At 36.7% G+C, this 15,677-nt stretch overlaps 1 protein-coding gene across 3 annotated transcripts in view; it reads right to left on the bottom strand.

The window, feature by feature from the left end:
- Positions 1 to 15,677, bottom strand: part of GABRB1 (gamma-aminobutyric acid type A receptor subunit beta1) — a 363,737-nt gene that overhangs the window by 231,434 nt on the left and 116,626 nt on the right. For all 3 annotated transcript variants that reach the window (XM_049092927.1, XM_049092929.1, XM_049092928.1), the window contains one exon: positions 7,992 to 8,212. In XM_049092927.1, the coding sequence (XP_048948884.1) occupies positions 7,992 to 8,212 (221 nt within the window). The remainder of the gene's footprint in view (positions 1 to 7,991; positions 8,213 to 15,677) is intronic.

The following is a 15,677-nucleotide window of genomic DNA, read 5'->3' as shown; positions in this document are numbered from 1 at the left end:
CACAACAAAACGCCAAGTCTCAGTGGTCACATTTGGGAGATTCTAGGGAAACAACTAGCTATTTTGAAAACTGCTCAATAAAGGGAAACAATCAAGCATTTATCTGCCTTCACTCCAACAATTTTACTTCAGATTATCAAATAGTTGATGAAGGAAAGTTCATGCTTAGAAGGAATGTTAGAATATCACATTTTGCAAATTCTAAACAGGTTTAGGCAAAGACTACCACTGGCTGCTAAAATTGTCATGGGCTGAACTGTAGCCCTCTAAATTCATCGGTTGAAGTCCTAACATCCAATACCTCAGAGTGTGACCTTATTGGGAGGTAGAGTCTTTATGGATGTAATCAATTTAAAGTGAGATCATTAGGGTAGGCCCAATCCAATATGACCAGTGTCCTTTTAAAAAGAGGACACAGAGATACACATAGAAAGAAGGAATACAGGGAGAAGCCAGTCATGCCAAGGAATGAGGCCCAGAACAGACCCTTCCTTCATATCCCTCAGAAGAAACCAATTTTGCTGACTCCAGAACTGTGAGACTACAAATTTCTCTTCACAGCCATTTTGTGGCACTTTGTTACACAGTCTTAGCAAACTAATACAATTACATAAAAATTAACAGAATTATTGTAATGGCTAGATCAAGTTGTCAGTGCCTAAATCTGCTCAACAATCTTCACATCACAAAGACATGCAGGCATTTTGTGTCTCCTGACAGAAGTGTGCAATATGACTTATGAAGCAGTCTTGTCAAAGCAAAACAAAATAACTAATCTAAATCTGATCAAGCCTCAAATAGAGGGCATAGAGAAACACATTTACAACAAGGGGATGTAATCACAAAAAAACCTATGTTTTTTAATTTTTCAAATAATTTACAAGGAGGGAAATAAAGGAACAGTGAACATTTAGTGGAAAAAGATTTCAGATATTTTATCAGTCAAATGTAATGTGTATCTGTTTGACCTTGACAAGTATAAATTATGAGGCAAGAAAAATTACTTTAGATTCTCTTAGTATTAGTATATACTAATATATTAGTATACAGCATAATATTAGTACATAATTCATAGTGTTGTGGTAAAGATAAAATATGACAATAGAGGTAGAGCACTTAGCATAGTATAGTCTCAATTATTTATAAAGTTGGATATTCGTTAGCACATTTCACTACTTGGATATTAGTATAGCACTCATGCATAGCATAGTTTCAATTATTTATTTACTTTGGTATTAGCTAAATTCTTTGATATAATTGCTATCAATGTTAAATGGCGTGAAGTGTATTACTTATTCTGTATTGCTTACAAAACGTACACACAAGCCCACATAAACACTCAACATACTTACAAGATCCAATATGACCCAGTATTGAGCCAGAGAATTTTCACTATTCATTCCACTCCCCATTCTCACATAGCTCCTCAAAACCACCTGGCCCCAAGCTCACCTTTGCTAGAAGATGCAGGAAAGAAGCACCGTGAATCTTTTTTTTTTTTTTAAAGATTTTATTTATTTATTCATGATAGTCACACACACACAGAGAGAGAGAGAGAGAGAGAGAGAGAGAGGCAGAGACATAGGCAGAGGGAGAAGCAGGCTCCACGCAGGGAGCCCGACGTGGGATTTGATCCCGGGTCTCCAGGATCGCGCCCTGGGCCAAAGGCAGGCGCTAAACCGCTGCGCCACCCAGGGATCCCAAGCACCGTGAATCTTAGAAAGAAAAGCCAAGGCAAGGGTTAGGAGGGGAAGGCAAAAGAAGGGCAGCTTTAAGAAGGTTAAGTATTCCACTAAATACATTCCCAGAATTCAGTCATTCCATGCCTGCCATTTTCAGGAAAGATAAACACTGTCTTTCAGCATCCATGGGGTCAGGCCTTGGAGAGAATCAGTGTTTGCAGCCAGCTGGATCATGTTTGGATAAGAGGCAGAACACATCTGGTCATTAATAGTGATAATCGCTCTTTGGTTAAGAGCCATCATTTAGATATAGGAAATGTTGCAGCTGACAATGATTGTGAGTCAGGTGACTGCATCCTACAAATTTTCATTTCAATTTTTCAAAATTTATTTGGTTTGAGAGAGGGGATCAAAGGTTAAGGAAATAGAGTTCATATTTTCAGCAGCTGAACAATCTTGTTGCTATCACAGGAAAATAACCCCAAGACACAGAAAGATATGACATCAAAGGTGTGTTACAAATCTCATGGGCCTACATGAGATTAAAGCTAAGTAAGATATCAAATCAGAATGAGTTTTCATCTGCCTAAAAAGACTGTGAAAGTCCTCATGGAGAAAGTGAAATTTCAGAGAAGCTTTTAAGAAAAAGGAGTAAGATGGGAAACAGTGGTGGAATGAGGAAAAGAGGGTTTGGGGATAATAGTGAAGTGAGAGCATTTCAGCACGGCTCTAGGTTGTCAGATAAAACAGGATGCCCACAGTTAAATTTGAATCTCAAGTAATATCAAATAGGTTTTTTGGTATATATATGATCTATTTGAGTCATATATTTAGGTCATACATGAGTTTGAAATGCCTTGAATGTGCTTAGAGAAATAAGTAGGTTGCTTTATAAAAGTTTAGGCTTCATAGAGGAAGGAAATGGGCAATGATGTAGGAAAGTTGTTTTGGTCACATATAAAAAGTCTTAGATTACACACAGAAGAATGAAAACGTGATTCTATGGGGACTGTGAAGACACTTTTTTTTTTTTTTCGTGTAGGAGTGACATGCACTGTAGGAAGAGTAAGATGGCAGTTGATGAGAACAAGAAAAATTGAGGTAGGAAATTGGCCAGGAAGTGACAGATAGTAAGGATGTTAATTTAGATGATGGAATGGGTTGTAAATGCACATAGCTGAGATACAGCAGAGCAGACACAATAAATTGGATCTCAGAACAAAAGAGATGTAGAGTCAAAACTGCCTACAAGTTCATTCTTATTGACTTGGAAGATGACGATTTTGGTTATTAGCAGCTGTATAATGAGGAGAACTTGGTTTTAGAAAAAGAAAACAGGTAATATGAAATAGGGGTCATGTCAGGAGGATCTGGCTGGGTGGGCATCCAGATACAGATGCTCAGGAAGCAATTACAAATATTTTTATGAACTCAGTAATTTGGGTTTTAGATATTTAAGCTGTCACATCAGTGAGTTGATCAAACCTCAAAGAATCCCTTTAGTTCACAATTAGAGGCAAGAGAGGAACCAGTGAGGAAATAGCAAAAAAGACCAGAGGAACAGCAATAATGAAAAAACTGTGCCAAGTTGTGGAAATCCTGGCATCAAGGTCAGTCACTACTCTTAAATCATTCAGAGAAGTCAAGAGGATAGATTGAGAACCAGCAATGGTGCTGGTTATTTTGGACAAAGTTGTTTCAGGAAAGTAGCATGAGTGGAGCAATGGTTTTGGAGACGGAGGAGTAAATGGTGAAGGAGTAGAGGAAACCAAAAATATGAGATATGAGAGGACTGGAAGGAGCCAGTGGAGAGGGAAGTCTGAAGATTTGCTAAAAGAAGAGAGCAAAGTCTGAGAAGAGTGTGCAGTAATAAAATGAAATGCATATGTGGAAAGACCAACCTTCGAAAGAGGAGGAAATCATCCCCAGAGTTAAACAGAAGGGAGGAAAGACAGAAATTTAAGGATTTGATGCATGACACTGACAACATCCCATGACAACAATTCAGCTGTTTAGTCTCCATCTTTGAGGAAGAAAAGAAATGACATCATGTGCTTTGAAAGGAGGAGGGTGGAGCAGTCATGGGATATGGACATAAGTTCTGGTCTCCTGCCACTTCTCACCACATCACAGATATCTTTCATATAGATCTGTAGCAAAATAGAAGAAGTAATAGTGATGGTGGGGCTGCTCCTTGGTGTAATGCATTTTGTCACAGAAGAGGTAGCCTTAGAGCAAAAAGCATAGGGAATGGAGCCTCTTCTATTTGCTGAATGCCTGTTGCACAGCAACCTGGCTCCTCCAAAAGCACTAGACTCCCATCAGACATCACTCTATTATTTTTAAGTGTTAACACAACTGTGTATCATTCCTCATGTGTAAAATCTGATTTGGCATAGTTCACAGAAATAAAAAACAACCAATTCTATTCTTGTGGCTTCATATACATTACATTTTAGCATCTCATAATGAGTTTGAATATAGGAGAATTTTATTTAGTTTAATGAATGGTCTTATGATTATGGAATAATTGGAATATTGGTTTTTAAAGGGACTTTAGGTACATTCAGAAAATCCCATTAACCCATCAATGTTAAAAAAAGATCCCATTAGTGTACAGTCTCATTTCATAATGACTATTAGCTAGACTTATGGAAAGAGATAAGGCAAGAATTTCATTCTTCTGAATACCCATATTTAAAATAAGTACAGCTATTAATATACCAATACATATGTTATATGATAAGGATTTTCTAGTACATGTGCTTAGGAAGTAATATATGGCAGTTATTCTTGAGAAGTCCATTATGAAGAAAAAATACAGGTTGTCCTTTCTAAGGCTAGGATATCTATATCAAAAGAATTAAAATAAACAAGCCTGAATATATAGAATCATAGAAGCAATGGAAGTTAGATTTGGAAGGGAATTTAGGGAGAATTTTATGTAATCTCTTCCCTATAAGACTGAGGAATCTGAAGCCCAGAGGAAGCAATAGCTTATTGAAGAGCACAATCTAGTTCAGCCACAATCTTCTGACCACGGTCACTAGTGAGTCCCCCTCTGTCACAATGACAAATTTCTGTCATGCTTCTGTGGAATTATTTCCAGGGCCAGAAGAGTGAATATATGGCATATACTGTGCACTCAGTGAATTTTTTTTAATTATTTATTTTGAGAGAGAGAGCGAGCAGACACATGTGAGAGAAGAAGGGGCAGTGGGGGAAGGAGATGGAGGGGAAAGAATTTCAAGCAGATTCCCTGCTTAGCGTATAGCCTGAGGGGCAGCTTCTCAAGACCCTGAGTTCGTCACCTGAGCCAAAACCAATCAACTGAGCCATGCAGGTGCCTCTGAATGTTTGTTTGTTTGTTTGTTTGTTTGTTTGTTTGGAAAACTGTATCTCTGTTCTTGTTACTGATGCCCATGGGAGTTAGAGAATCACCCTCCATGTGCAGCTTCTCTAGCACCTAATAAATCTATACAAGGCACAACGACTTCAGAAAAATACAACTTAGAATTTACTGTGTATTAACATATTATTTTGTAAGAATTTCCTAATAATGAATCAGGGGTTATTCAGTCATTACTGCAGGTGATAGAACCAAGATTAGTAAATTTATATGACTTGTTCAAGGTCAAACAACCAGAAATGTTGGAGTTGGGGGGAGGGAAGAAGACGACAAGGGAGGAGAAATATCAAGATGATGTGAAACTCTTATGGAGAATGCTGGTGCCAAAAAGAGATCAGAATCCACATAATAAAGGAAGGGTCTATGTTTTCCTTGAGGAGAGCTATTTGTGGGCACCAAGCCTAGGTTGGCTGCAAAGAAGAGAAAGCAATGTCATACAATTTGGAAGGAGGTGTTGACTTCTATGTGTGTTTGAAGGGTGATGGCGTAGGAAAAGCACACATATGGAAATCAAGATACCTGGAGTTTAGTCCCAATTCTGCTGTTACTTTATTGTGCCCCTAGAAAAGACCCTTCCTGTGTTGTGCTTCAGTTTTATCAGTTTTCAATGAGATGTGTTCAACTTCATGGTTCTCAAATATTTTTCTTCCTGTTTATCAATTTCCATTGGTGGAGACTACCAATAATTTGAGAAATGCCTGAAGTGAGATTCTTTCTTGCCAATCTTGCCAATAAAAAACCTGGTTGCCTTTTTTTTTTTAACAAAAACAACTGTTTATACATTCTTTGCTAATCATATATAGTTATTATACATGTAATTGATTATCTTACTAAGTTGGATTATGGAGTTTTTCTCAGAATTTTTTTTTTAAGATTTTATTTATTTATTCACGAGAGACACACACACACACACAGAGGCAGAGACATAGGCAGAGGGGAAAGCAGGCTCCATACAGGAAGCCTGATGTGGGACTCGATCCTGGATCTCCAGGATCACACCCAGGGCTGCAGGCGGCGCTAAACCGCTGTGCCACTGGGCCTGCCCTTCTCCCAGAATATTTTAGAAGAATAATTTGTCCCTTTACACCTTGGTTATATCTGACAAAAGTTTCATTGACACAAAAAATGACAACTGTTTTCCAGTGTATGCATCATCATCAATGATCACCACTGATCTTGGATTAGATTTTGTCAGTAGTAGCTATCAACACACTCAAGGGAATTGTTGGTTTATTTTACCTTTTTTTTTTTTTTTTAGAGACTTTTAGGTCAGAGGTTTTAATCTAGAATTGAAAGCTCTTGGGGCACTGAAAAAGTGGAGAAATTACAAATATTATTTTGCAACTGATGCTGTTTTACTATGCAAATGAAGTCCAAATCTATCAACTAAATAATCAACCATTGGGTTAAGTTCAGAAGTTTTAGTGCAAAACTAAGTGCAGAAAAAAAGTGCAGTTTTTTTTCACTTGCATATTGTTTTTGGGTATTGATGAATGTACAGAAGTTGCTTGTAGCATTTTATCTCTTGTCTAGAGTTTTAGCGTGGTGTTGATGTGTGAAGAATTTTAGGGAGCTTATGAAGACTCTAAAACAATAGGAAACTCATATATGAGTTTGTGAATATAGCTCTTGTCGCTTCTCAAAGGGATCACAAAAGGTGACAACAAAGAATAAAGAACCACCACTCTACAATATCCCACAGTAACATGCCACAATTCAGGCATTTCTTTAGTAAAATGGGAAGCTGATTTGAATTCTAGCCCTAAAATTTTTAAATCCTTAACCAAATGAGAGTTAATAATAGACCACTATAAGTGTATGATACCTTTTTTTATACTTGAATCATAAAAAGTCAAATAAAATAAAAGCCACTATGGTGTAAAACATTTTGATATAAATTAAAAGTAACCTAAGTAAATAAAGGTACATCATATTCATGAATTAGAATATTAGATAATTTTAAGATATTAATTCTCCTCAAACTGATCTACAGAGTTAATGCAATCCCAATTATAATTCCAGCAGATTTTTTTGGGTAGAAATCAGTAAGTTGGTTCTAGAAGTTACAGGAAGCACAATGTCTAGAATATTCATCCATAGAAATCTTAAATAATAAGTACAAAGTGGGAGGATTTACACTATTTCATGATTTACTGTATAGCTATTGTAATTAAAATAGTGTGATACTGCTTATGGAGAGACAGATGGAACAATGAAATAGAATAGAGCCTAGAAGTAGACTCTCGCTTATCCAGTCAAAGGCACCAACATAATCTGGTGGGAAAAGAAAAATCTTTTCAGTAAATTATATAACTGGATGTTCATAGGGGAAAAAATTGAACCTCAAGCCTTACCTTACATGAAACAAAAATTAATTCAATACGGATCGTATGCCTAAATACACATACTAAAAGAGGGATTTAAGGGAATGAAAACACTATGAATCTTCTCAAAGTTACCACAAAATATTTCCTACTTCTTCAAAATATTGTTTCCTAATTCTCTTTCATAATTAAGTAGCTATACCCAATACTTAGAACACATTTCACTTCCATCTGCGTGGCTCTGAGATAATCAAGCAATCAGCTAAAAAAAGATTTAATTTCTACAATAAGTTAGATATAAAATCTGGCAAACATACATTTTCCTATTACTACGTTTATTATTGGAAGTTCAGGGCAAATCATTCACTTACCTTTGATAAACGAAGTTGCCTAGAATTAGCTCAAATGATTCCAAAAGAGATTTTCTGGTCTGCAACATAATTTTGTTACATAGATGAAACTGTCTATACATTCCCCTACTTGGTTCTCTTCCTTCTGCCCATTTCCAAAAATAAAACATAACAATAATAATAACTACCACAGTAACAGTGAACCATGCAACACAAAGTCATTTACCGGAGTCCATAGAGAACTGTTCCATCAGGATGAAGTCGGATCATTCGATTTTTCACTGTAACTCCATGCACAAATGATTTCTTGTCATTCAGAAAGTAGGTGTCTGGCACCCAGAGTTGGTCAGCTACCCTGTTGTCTAATGTGAGGTTTAGCGGGATTCCAGAATAAGAAAGCCTTTTGTCTTTCCAAGACTGCTGGAAATACATGGTGAGTGTATAATCCTGTGAAATAAATGAAAAAAAAATGATTATCATCATCATCATCATGATCATCATCATCATCATCATCGAAGACCTTTTGTTATGAAAGTGATAGTAGGTGGTATTGTGTATTCCCAGAGATCCACCGTCCTGCTGATCCTGAAGAAGTTACACCTGAATACACAGAAATATGCACCTCTGTGTATAGGGCAGCCAGTAGGTTAGAAGAACTGGAGCAATAATTGAATGCATGCACAAGCATTCACTCCAATGTAGGGCAAATCCATTTAACTGAATTTTAAGGTTTGAAGTTAAGGTAGTGATCATGGGTGAGGCCATAAAGGAAAGTTATGCTGAGACACCCATGTTCATCCATGTTCATCCAGGTACAAAAACCTGCCTTTGAATATTATATTTACGGTATATTTATGGTACTATTATGGTACTATTATTGTGTGTGCAATAATAATAACTAAAAATTGGTGTGCTGAAAAGGAGAGGGTGTTTTCCAAACTGCAAATGCCTTTTGAATAAATACTGCCGTTTGCATTATAAAGGTCATCAATCACCATTATCTGGATCTTTCTAGCAAATTACAACTTGTCTACTGGTACTAAAAAGTAGTTTATAAAACACGTTTAAATGGAGATATTTATTTGGCCTGAGAACTGAAATCTGTGATAGAACTGCTCAACTATTTCTCTCTTATCTGATTCCTGCTTTGCTTTAGGAATTGGTTTGAGTTCAGAGCTGGGTTTGTGCTTGAGTTTGTTTCCTCACCTCTTGTAAGAGGTAATACTGAGGACATCCCTTTTTACTTTTTTTTTCTGCCGAGATTTTCCCTGGCAGTGAGAGACAGGAAGATTCGGGCTCAATAAATAGATCAAGCTATTAGAGAGGAGCCATGATGATTATGAGAGTTTTAGTTATCTATTTTTAAAGAACCCTATTATAGAAAGTGTAATTGTTCATTAAAAAATGGTAGCAGGGGATCCCTGGGTAGCTCAGCAGTTTGGTGCCTGCCTTTGGCCCAGGGCGCGATCCTGGAGTCCCGGGATCGAGTCCCGCATCGGGCTCCCGTCATGGAGCCTGCTTCTCCCTCCTCCTGTGTCTCTGCCTCTCTCTCTCTCTCTCTGTCTATCATAAATAAATAAATCTTTAAAAAAAATGGTAGCAGTAGGGGCACCTGGGTTGCTAACTGGTTGAGCATCTGCCTTTGGCTGAGGTCGTGATCCTGAGGTCCTGAGATGGAGTCCAACATCGGGTTCCCTGTGGGGAGCTTTCTTCTCCTCTGCCTATGTTTCTACCTCTCTCTCTGTGTCTCTCATGAAAAAATAATAAAAAAATAAAATAAAATAAATAAAATAAAATAAAAATAAAATAATGGTAGCAGTAAAATCATAAAGTCTTTAAGATGTGAGTCCCAGTGTAATAAAAACAGAAAGTTCATTTTTGCTTTTAAAGGATATTTATCTGTCAGTAGTGACCGTGAATGCTTTAGCAACAGTTAAGAAAACACTGCATAACTCCTGCACAAGGTCTGTGAACTGCCTATGTTGTATATACCACTAATTGAGAAACACTGACTCACATCATGCCTTACATCTGGGCAAACCATAGTTTATTTAGAACACTTTATGGATCTATGTTATATGCATTTCTGAAAAATCCCCAAATATAAGACAATATTTGTTCTGGATAATGAATTCCAGGGTCCTTTAACCATTATACTCAAGAACATTTACACTGTTTACTCAGAAGCCATCATGCAATAATTCAAAGCCATTCTTTCTCGTTCATTAGCTCTTCACTATTAATCACTCAATATCCCTTAAAGGTCTAAAAGCTCCTTCCACTTTACCTTCATTTAACAAGAAGAAAATCCACAGGGTTACATACAATTCCCTTCTCAATTGCTACTATTCTTATTTGCATTCTCTTCAATTTCTTAACACCTTTTTGGAAGAAAAATGAATTGGACAGATTCTGGGCCAGAGATTTCAAAGTACCTTGACTCTAAGATCTACCACATATAGAACTATGTAACCACAAATAACTAACTTAACCCTCCGTATTGTAAATGCCTCATTTTTAAATAAAAATAATAGCACTTTCTGGCTAATTGTGAACATTACTTGGGAAAATTATGGAGAAGCCTCTTTAGAAACTGTAACATGCTAAACAAATATATTATCTTCAAAATTGTTGCTATTTAAAGATTAGTATCATACCTCCAAATTACTTTGAGTGTATATATTCATTTTCATAAGCATTTCTATTTTTAAAGAGATGTTTACAAAAAAAAATTTGTAGGCAGAAGGACTCCACTGACCATGAAAATAAGCAATTGTCTGTGATAAATTGCAAGTCTTGGTGTTCAGTTCTTGTTTGTAATTCAGCCAAAGTAGGAAAATTAATAACTAGTCAAAGACATGTTAATGTAAACTTTGCCATGGTGATCAGCACAGTCAGCAATGGAACACATTGTTTCAGTACTCATGCCCAATAGTCATTAGCTTCCAGATCTTCACACGTGGGACAAAGAATTTCCTCACAGTGAGACCATGGGCAAAATGCTTATTCCATCTTTTCCTCAATAAAGTTTTAATGTGTAATGGCGAAAAAACATATTCTTGTAAAGTATACAGGGTTATAAAGGCAAAATAATACTCATGATAAACGCTATGATTAAAATACGAGTTTGTGGTAAGTCAACGATGGAGAGTAGAAAGGAGAAAATAGTGTAACATGAGTAATCTCTGCATAGATCTAAGTAAGTGTGTGTGCATGAGTGCATGTATGTGCACGTGTGTAGACCTTTTCCCTTCTTTTTCTGGAAATGGTTTTGTTTCCTATAGAGAAAGAACTATATACATGCAGTGAGATCTTTGCTCTGCACAACTCCCACTCTGTTTTCACTAAATATTGACTAAAAATCACATCACGGTTCTAAATTAAAGCAGTAATTTACCCTATTTGCAAGAAGAAGTAATTCAGTGAAGAAATATTTCTGCTTGTATGTTTTGGAACTGGGTGATTTGGCACAAGTACCCTTCAGAACTTTTCTACTGAATTTCTAGCGTTACTATCCTAATCTATGACCCGATTCCATGACAAATGGAAATATGGGCAGATGAGATTGGTAACCTTAATGAAAACTTTTTGAAGATAATGATAATCGTGATGATAATGAGGAACATTATGGAAAGACCTAAAATACAGCCATATCTCCTTTTTTGTACTATTTGTACTTTAGTGTATGCCTAACAAGAATCTCCTTCTCAGAAAGGGGAACCCTCCTGCACTGTTGGTGGGAATGTGACCTGGTATAGCCACTCTGGAAAACTGTGTGGAGGTTCCTCAGAGTTAAAAATAGAGCTGCCCTACGACTCAACAATTGCACTGCTGGGGATTTACCCCAAAGATACAGATGCAATGAAACGCCGGGACACCTGCATCCCGATGTTTCTAGCAGCAATGTCCACAATAGCCAAAGTGTGGAAGGAGTCTCGGTGTCCATCAAAAGATGATGGATAAAGAAGATGTGGTCTATGTATACAATGGAATATTACTCAGCCATTAGAAACGACAAATACCCACCATTTGCTTTGACGTGGATGGAACTGGAGGGTATTATGCTGAGTGAAATAAGTCAATCGGAGAAGGACAAACATTATATGGTCTCATTCATTTGAGGAATATAAAAAATACTGAAAGGGAATAAAGGGGAAAGGAGAAAAAATGAGTGGGAAATATCAGAAAGGAAGACAACACAAGAGACTCCTCTCTGGGAAACGAACTAGGAAAGGGAGGTGGGCAGGGGGTAGGGGTGACTGGGTGATGGGCACTGAGGGGGGCACTTGACGGGATGAGCACTGGGTGTTATTCTATATGTTGGCAAATTGAACACCAGTAAAAAATAAATTTATTTAAAAAAAAAAGAATCTCCTTCTCCTGGGAATGCTCTGTGCTCTAGTTTTCATAGCTTTTCATATCTATTATCACATTTTGTTCTCAAAACCTTGTGAGATAGGCAAATTCTCTGTGAGAGAATTTATTATTTACATATTTGAGAAACTACTGTACTTTAAATAAATTATTCTATCTGCATTTTAATAGAAATATTATCAGTGGCATCTGACTATAACGGTCTATGATTCGTTTTGGTGTATTACATGTTTAGATGGAAAAGAAAGGCTTAAATTGCTGTATGTTGTTCTCTCATACAACAGATTTTCTATTAATTCTTCATTAGTCCAAAGCGCAAGCACTTAAGAAGGATAGAAAATTTTCAGAAAGAAATTAGAGGTAGCAATACTTTGACCAAAAACACTAAAATCATTTTGATTCCAAGTGTATTGACAATTGTTCAACTAGCTTTCTCAAGTAGGCAAGCTACTCTGAGAAGAAGAGCGACGTATTTAGAAACCATGGGCTGTAGGGGATTCTCTGACACTGAAGCAAATTAATAGGATTAACGGGTGTGAGTTGGATAATGAAATTGGTCAGGCTAATTCAGGCATGCGAGAATTTGATTCATTGAGGAAAAGCAAGAGAAAAGATACCCCATCAGTAGTGCTCAATTAAACTCCAAAAGGACAATTATTTTAAATCTAAAAATGTTAGGGGATAAGAAAATATTTATAATAATAAAGATAATTCTTATGGAGAATAAAAGTTAAATCAGTGGTTTTAAACTCCAGGTAATTTTGCTCCCAGAGGACATTTAGCAATGTCTAGAGATAGTTTTGGTTGTCACAGCTGGGAGTAATGGTGTGTGCCACTGACATCTGTGGGTAGAGGCCAGGGATGCTTCCCAACATAATGCACTGGACAGCACAGCCCCACAACAAAGAATCATCTGGCTCAAAATGTCAATATTGCCAAGGTAAGAAATATTGCCTAAGATGAAAATATCTTTCCTTTTAGTATCAATAAAATACTAGAAAATCTTTTATCATTATTTAATCATGAAAAATATGTATGTTAACATGTCCACCTGAGCTTTTAACATATTCCTCAAAACTTCTGTGCTAGGGAATTCTGGTATTTGACGGTTTGTAATTTGATACTTTGTCACAAGAAATCATTTGATAAAAATCTATTACCTTGCACTGGAATAGGGAAAATAGGGAATAGGGAAAAAAGAGTTATGTGTTTTATTGAGGTATGCATTTTACCAGAATGAGCTCTGAGACTTTATAGTGGGTTGGAAAAGTGAGTCTTTTATGAGCTGTCTCCAACACACGTCTCAGGCTAACTTGTTAGTGAAGAGACAAAATATTGCTTTAACATCTAGTAATATTGCATCCACTCAGAAAGATCATATGAGTAATCCATTCTTTCCAAAGCATACTCAAGAAAGGGAATGTGTGTGTGCATGTGTGCAGGTATGTGTGTATTAAAGAACCAGTGTTCCTACACACGTTTGTATTTTATCTTTCATAAATTTAGATATACACTATAAAGCATTCCAATCTAAATCCTTGCTCCCTATAAAATATTCATGTCAGTTTAGTGCTCCCCCAAGAACTGACTGTAGTAGAGCTGTGCATCACTGCCTACCAGGTCTACAGTCCCTTCTGGGCCCTGCTGACAGCCCCTGCTGATTGAACAAGGCCACCTTCTCTATCTCATGATCCTCCCAACTTGAGAACAGACAGAAAGTAGATACCTGATTTAAAAGTAGCTGATCCATAGGCAGGAAATAAACCTGTGCCTGGCTCAGAAAGATGAGATGAACCAACCAGAGTCCTCTCCCAGAAATTAGCTCTTGCATCAAGAATCTGAGACAGGAGCTGTGAGATTAAATGCAGAAGTCATGACCTAGAACTAGGGTGCACTGCTACTATGCAGTTGTGAGAGAGGAGAGACTATGAATAAAAAGAGAAAGTCAGCTTGTACAGAAAGAAAGAAAGCAGAGAAGGAGGCAAAAACTAACCAGAAGATGAAGAAGGGTCTGACATTATTAGAGAACAAATGACAGAGCTCAGGAAGGCTTTTGCTTCCTGTTTCTAGTTCTCATAAGGTGTGGACATGTGGACAAGTCTGATACTTTCACCTGCTAGGAGCCCTCTTCATGTCATCACAATAAATCCCACTTTCTTTGTGCTGAGTTATTTTCATTTTTATGTTCTCTGACAAGAAAGAGCCATAATAATGATGCTGATCACCAGCCATATCAGAATCTCATTAAGAACAAATTACACATATTAAGGAAACCCAACAAAACCTCAATCATCTGACCCATCTTCCTGGTTTCAAAAAAGGGAGCTCTTATGAGAAACTTGAGACCCAGAGATGTTAATTGGCTGAAAAACGAAAGAGGAACATATTTGGCTTTGCTTATCAACAAGAAGAGCAAAGAGAGAAGAGGGAAATTAATTTTACTTCTATCAAGACAATTCCCTATCAAACCCAATGGTAATTATGAAGAAAAGTAACCTGGAGAGAAGTGTGTACCCTGGCAACAAGTAGTAGAGCTTGTAGAATAAGGATAGGAAAAAAAAAACAAAAACATACAACTTGTATCTCATGCAAAGTTTAGTGGAAAATGGCCTGACAAATAAACCAATTTAAGTTGTAATTGAAATGAACCACACAACATCTGTTTCTAATGCAACCGTCTGTTTAAATGAATGTTTTTGTATCAGTGTCACTGTTAAGCACATTCTGCAGTGGAAATTCATCATTGTATCTCCAGATTTGCTGTTAATTTCTAATCTTTTATCTTAACATCATCTACTATTATGTTAACTATTAATATATGTTTGTTGTGCTTACTCCTTAGCCATATTTTGTTACAATATCTTTAAAATACCTGCATTCTTATTATTTCCAAAGCCCATGTTCCCATTTATTAGTATTTTTTTTTCACCGACTGTAGCCTCATGCAATGCCTCAGAGAACATAACCTTCTTTACCTCTGTCTCATCCTAAATAGCCCCATTTGGTTTATCCATCTGTGTAGTTAGATTTTTTGTCAGTCTTGTGTTCTATTCTGAACAACATTGTGGGAGAACAGAAACAGTGAGAGTTATGGGCCTGTACCAGAACAGAAGCACCTATGAAAATCACATGGGCATACTGTGATGCATGAACACATATATGACATGGGTGTGACAACTGGAGAAAGCACTTGGGTTCTGATGCAATGAACTGCATGATGCTACTGCTATTTGAGACCAAGACTAAGAATTTCAGCAGTTGTAATCTAATACCTACTGTACAAGCTATAAAGCATTTCTTGTCTTTAAAAATATAAAAATATTTTTCTACACAAAAATTCCAATTTCTTAAAATGGATATGATAAAATTAATGTTTTATATAGTGACAGTTTAAATGTCTCATGTTCTAAAATCTAAATAATCAGAAACTCAAATAACTAGAGTTGTTTCCATGGTAAGCTATATTGAAATATTGGACCTAAAGTGGGGACAATTTTCCAGAAACTTCTCAGTTCTTCCATCACCTGTGTAACCAGCT

The sequence above is a fragment of the Canis lupus genome, chromosome 13 (genome assembly GCF_003254725.2).
Source record: "Canis lupus dingo isolate Sandy chromosome 13, ASM325472v2, whole genome shotgun sequence".
Classification (NCBI taxonomy): Eukaryota; Metazoa; Chordata; class Mammalia; order Carnivora; family Canidae; genus Canis; species Canis lupus.
Note: the sequence above shows the minus strand (reverse complement) of the source record. Positions and strands in the feature narration are given on the sequence as shown.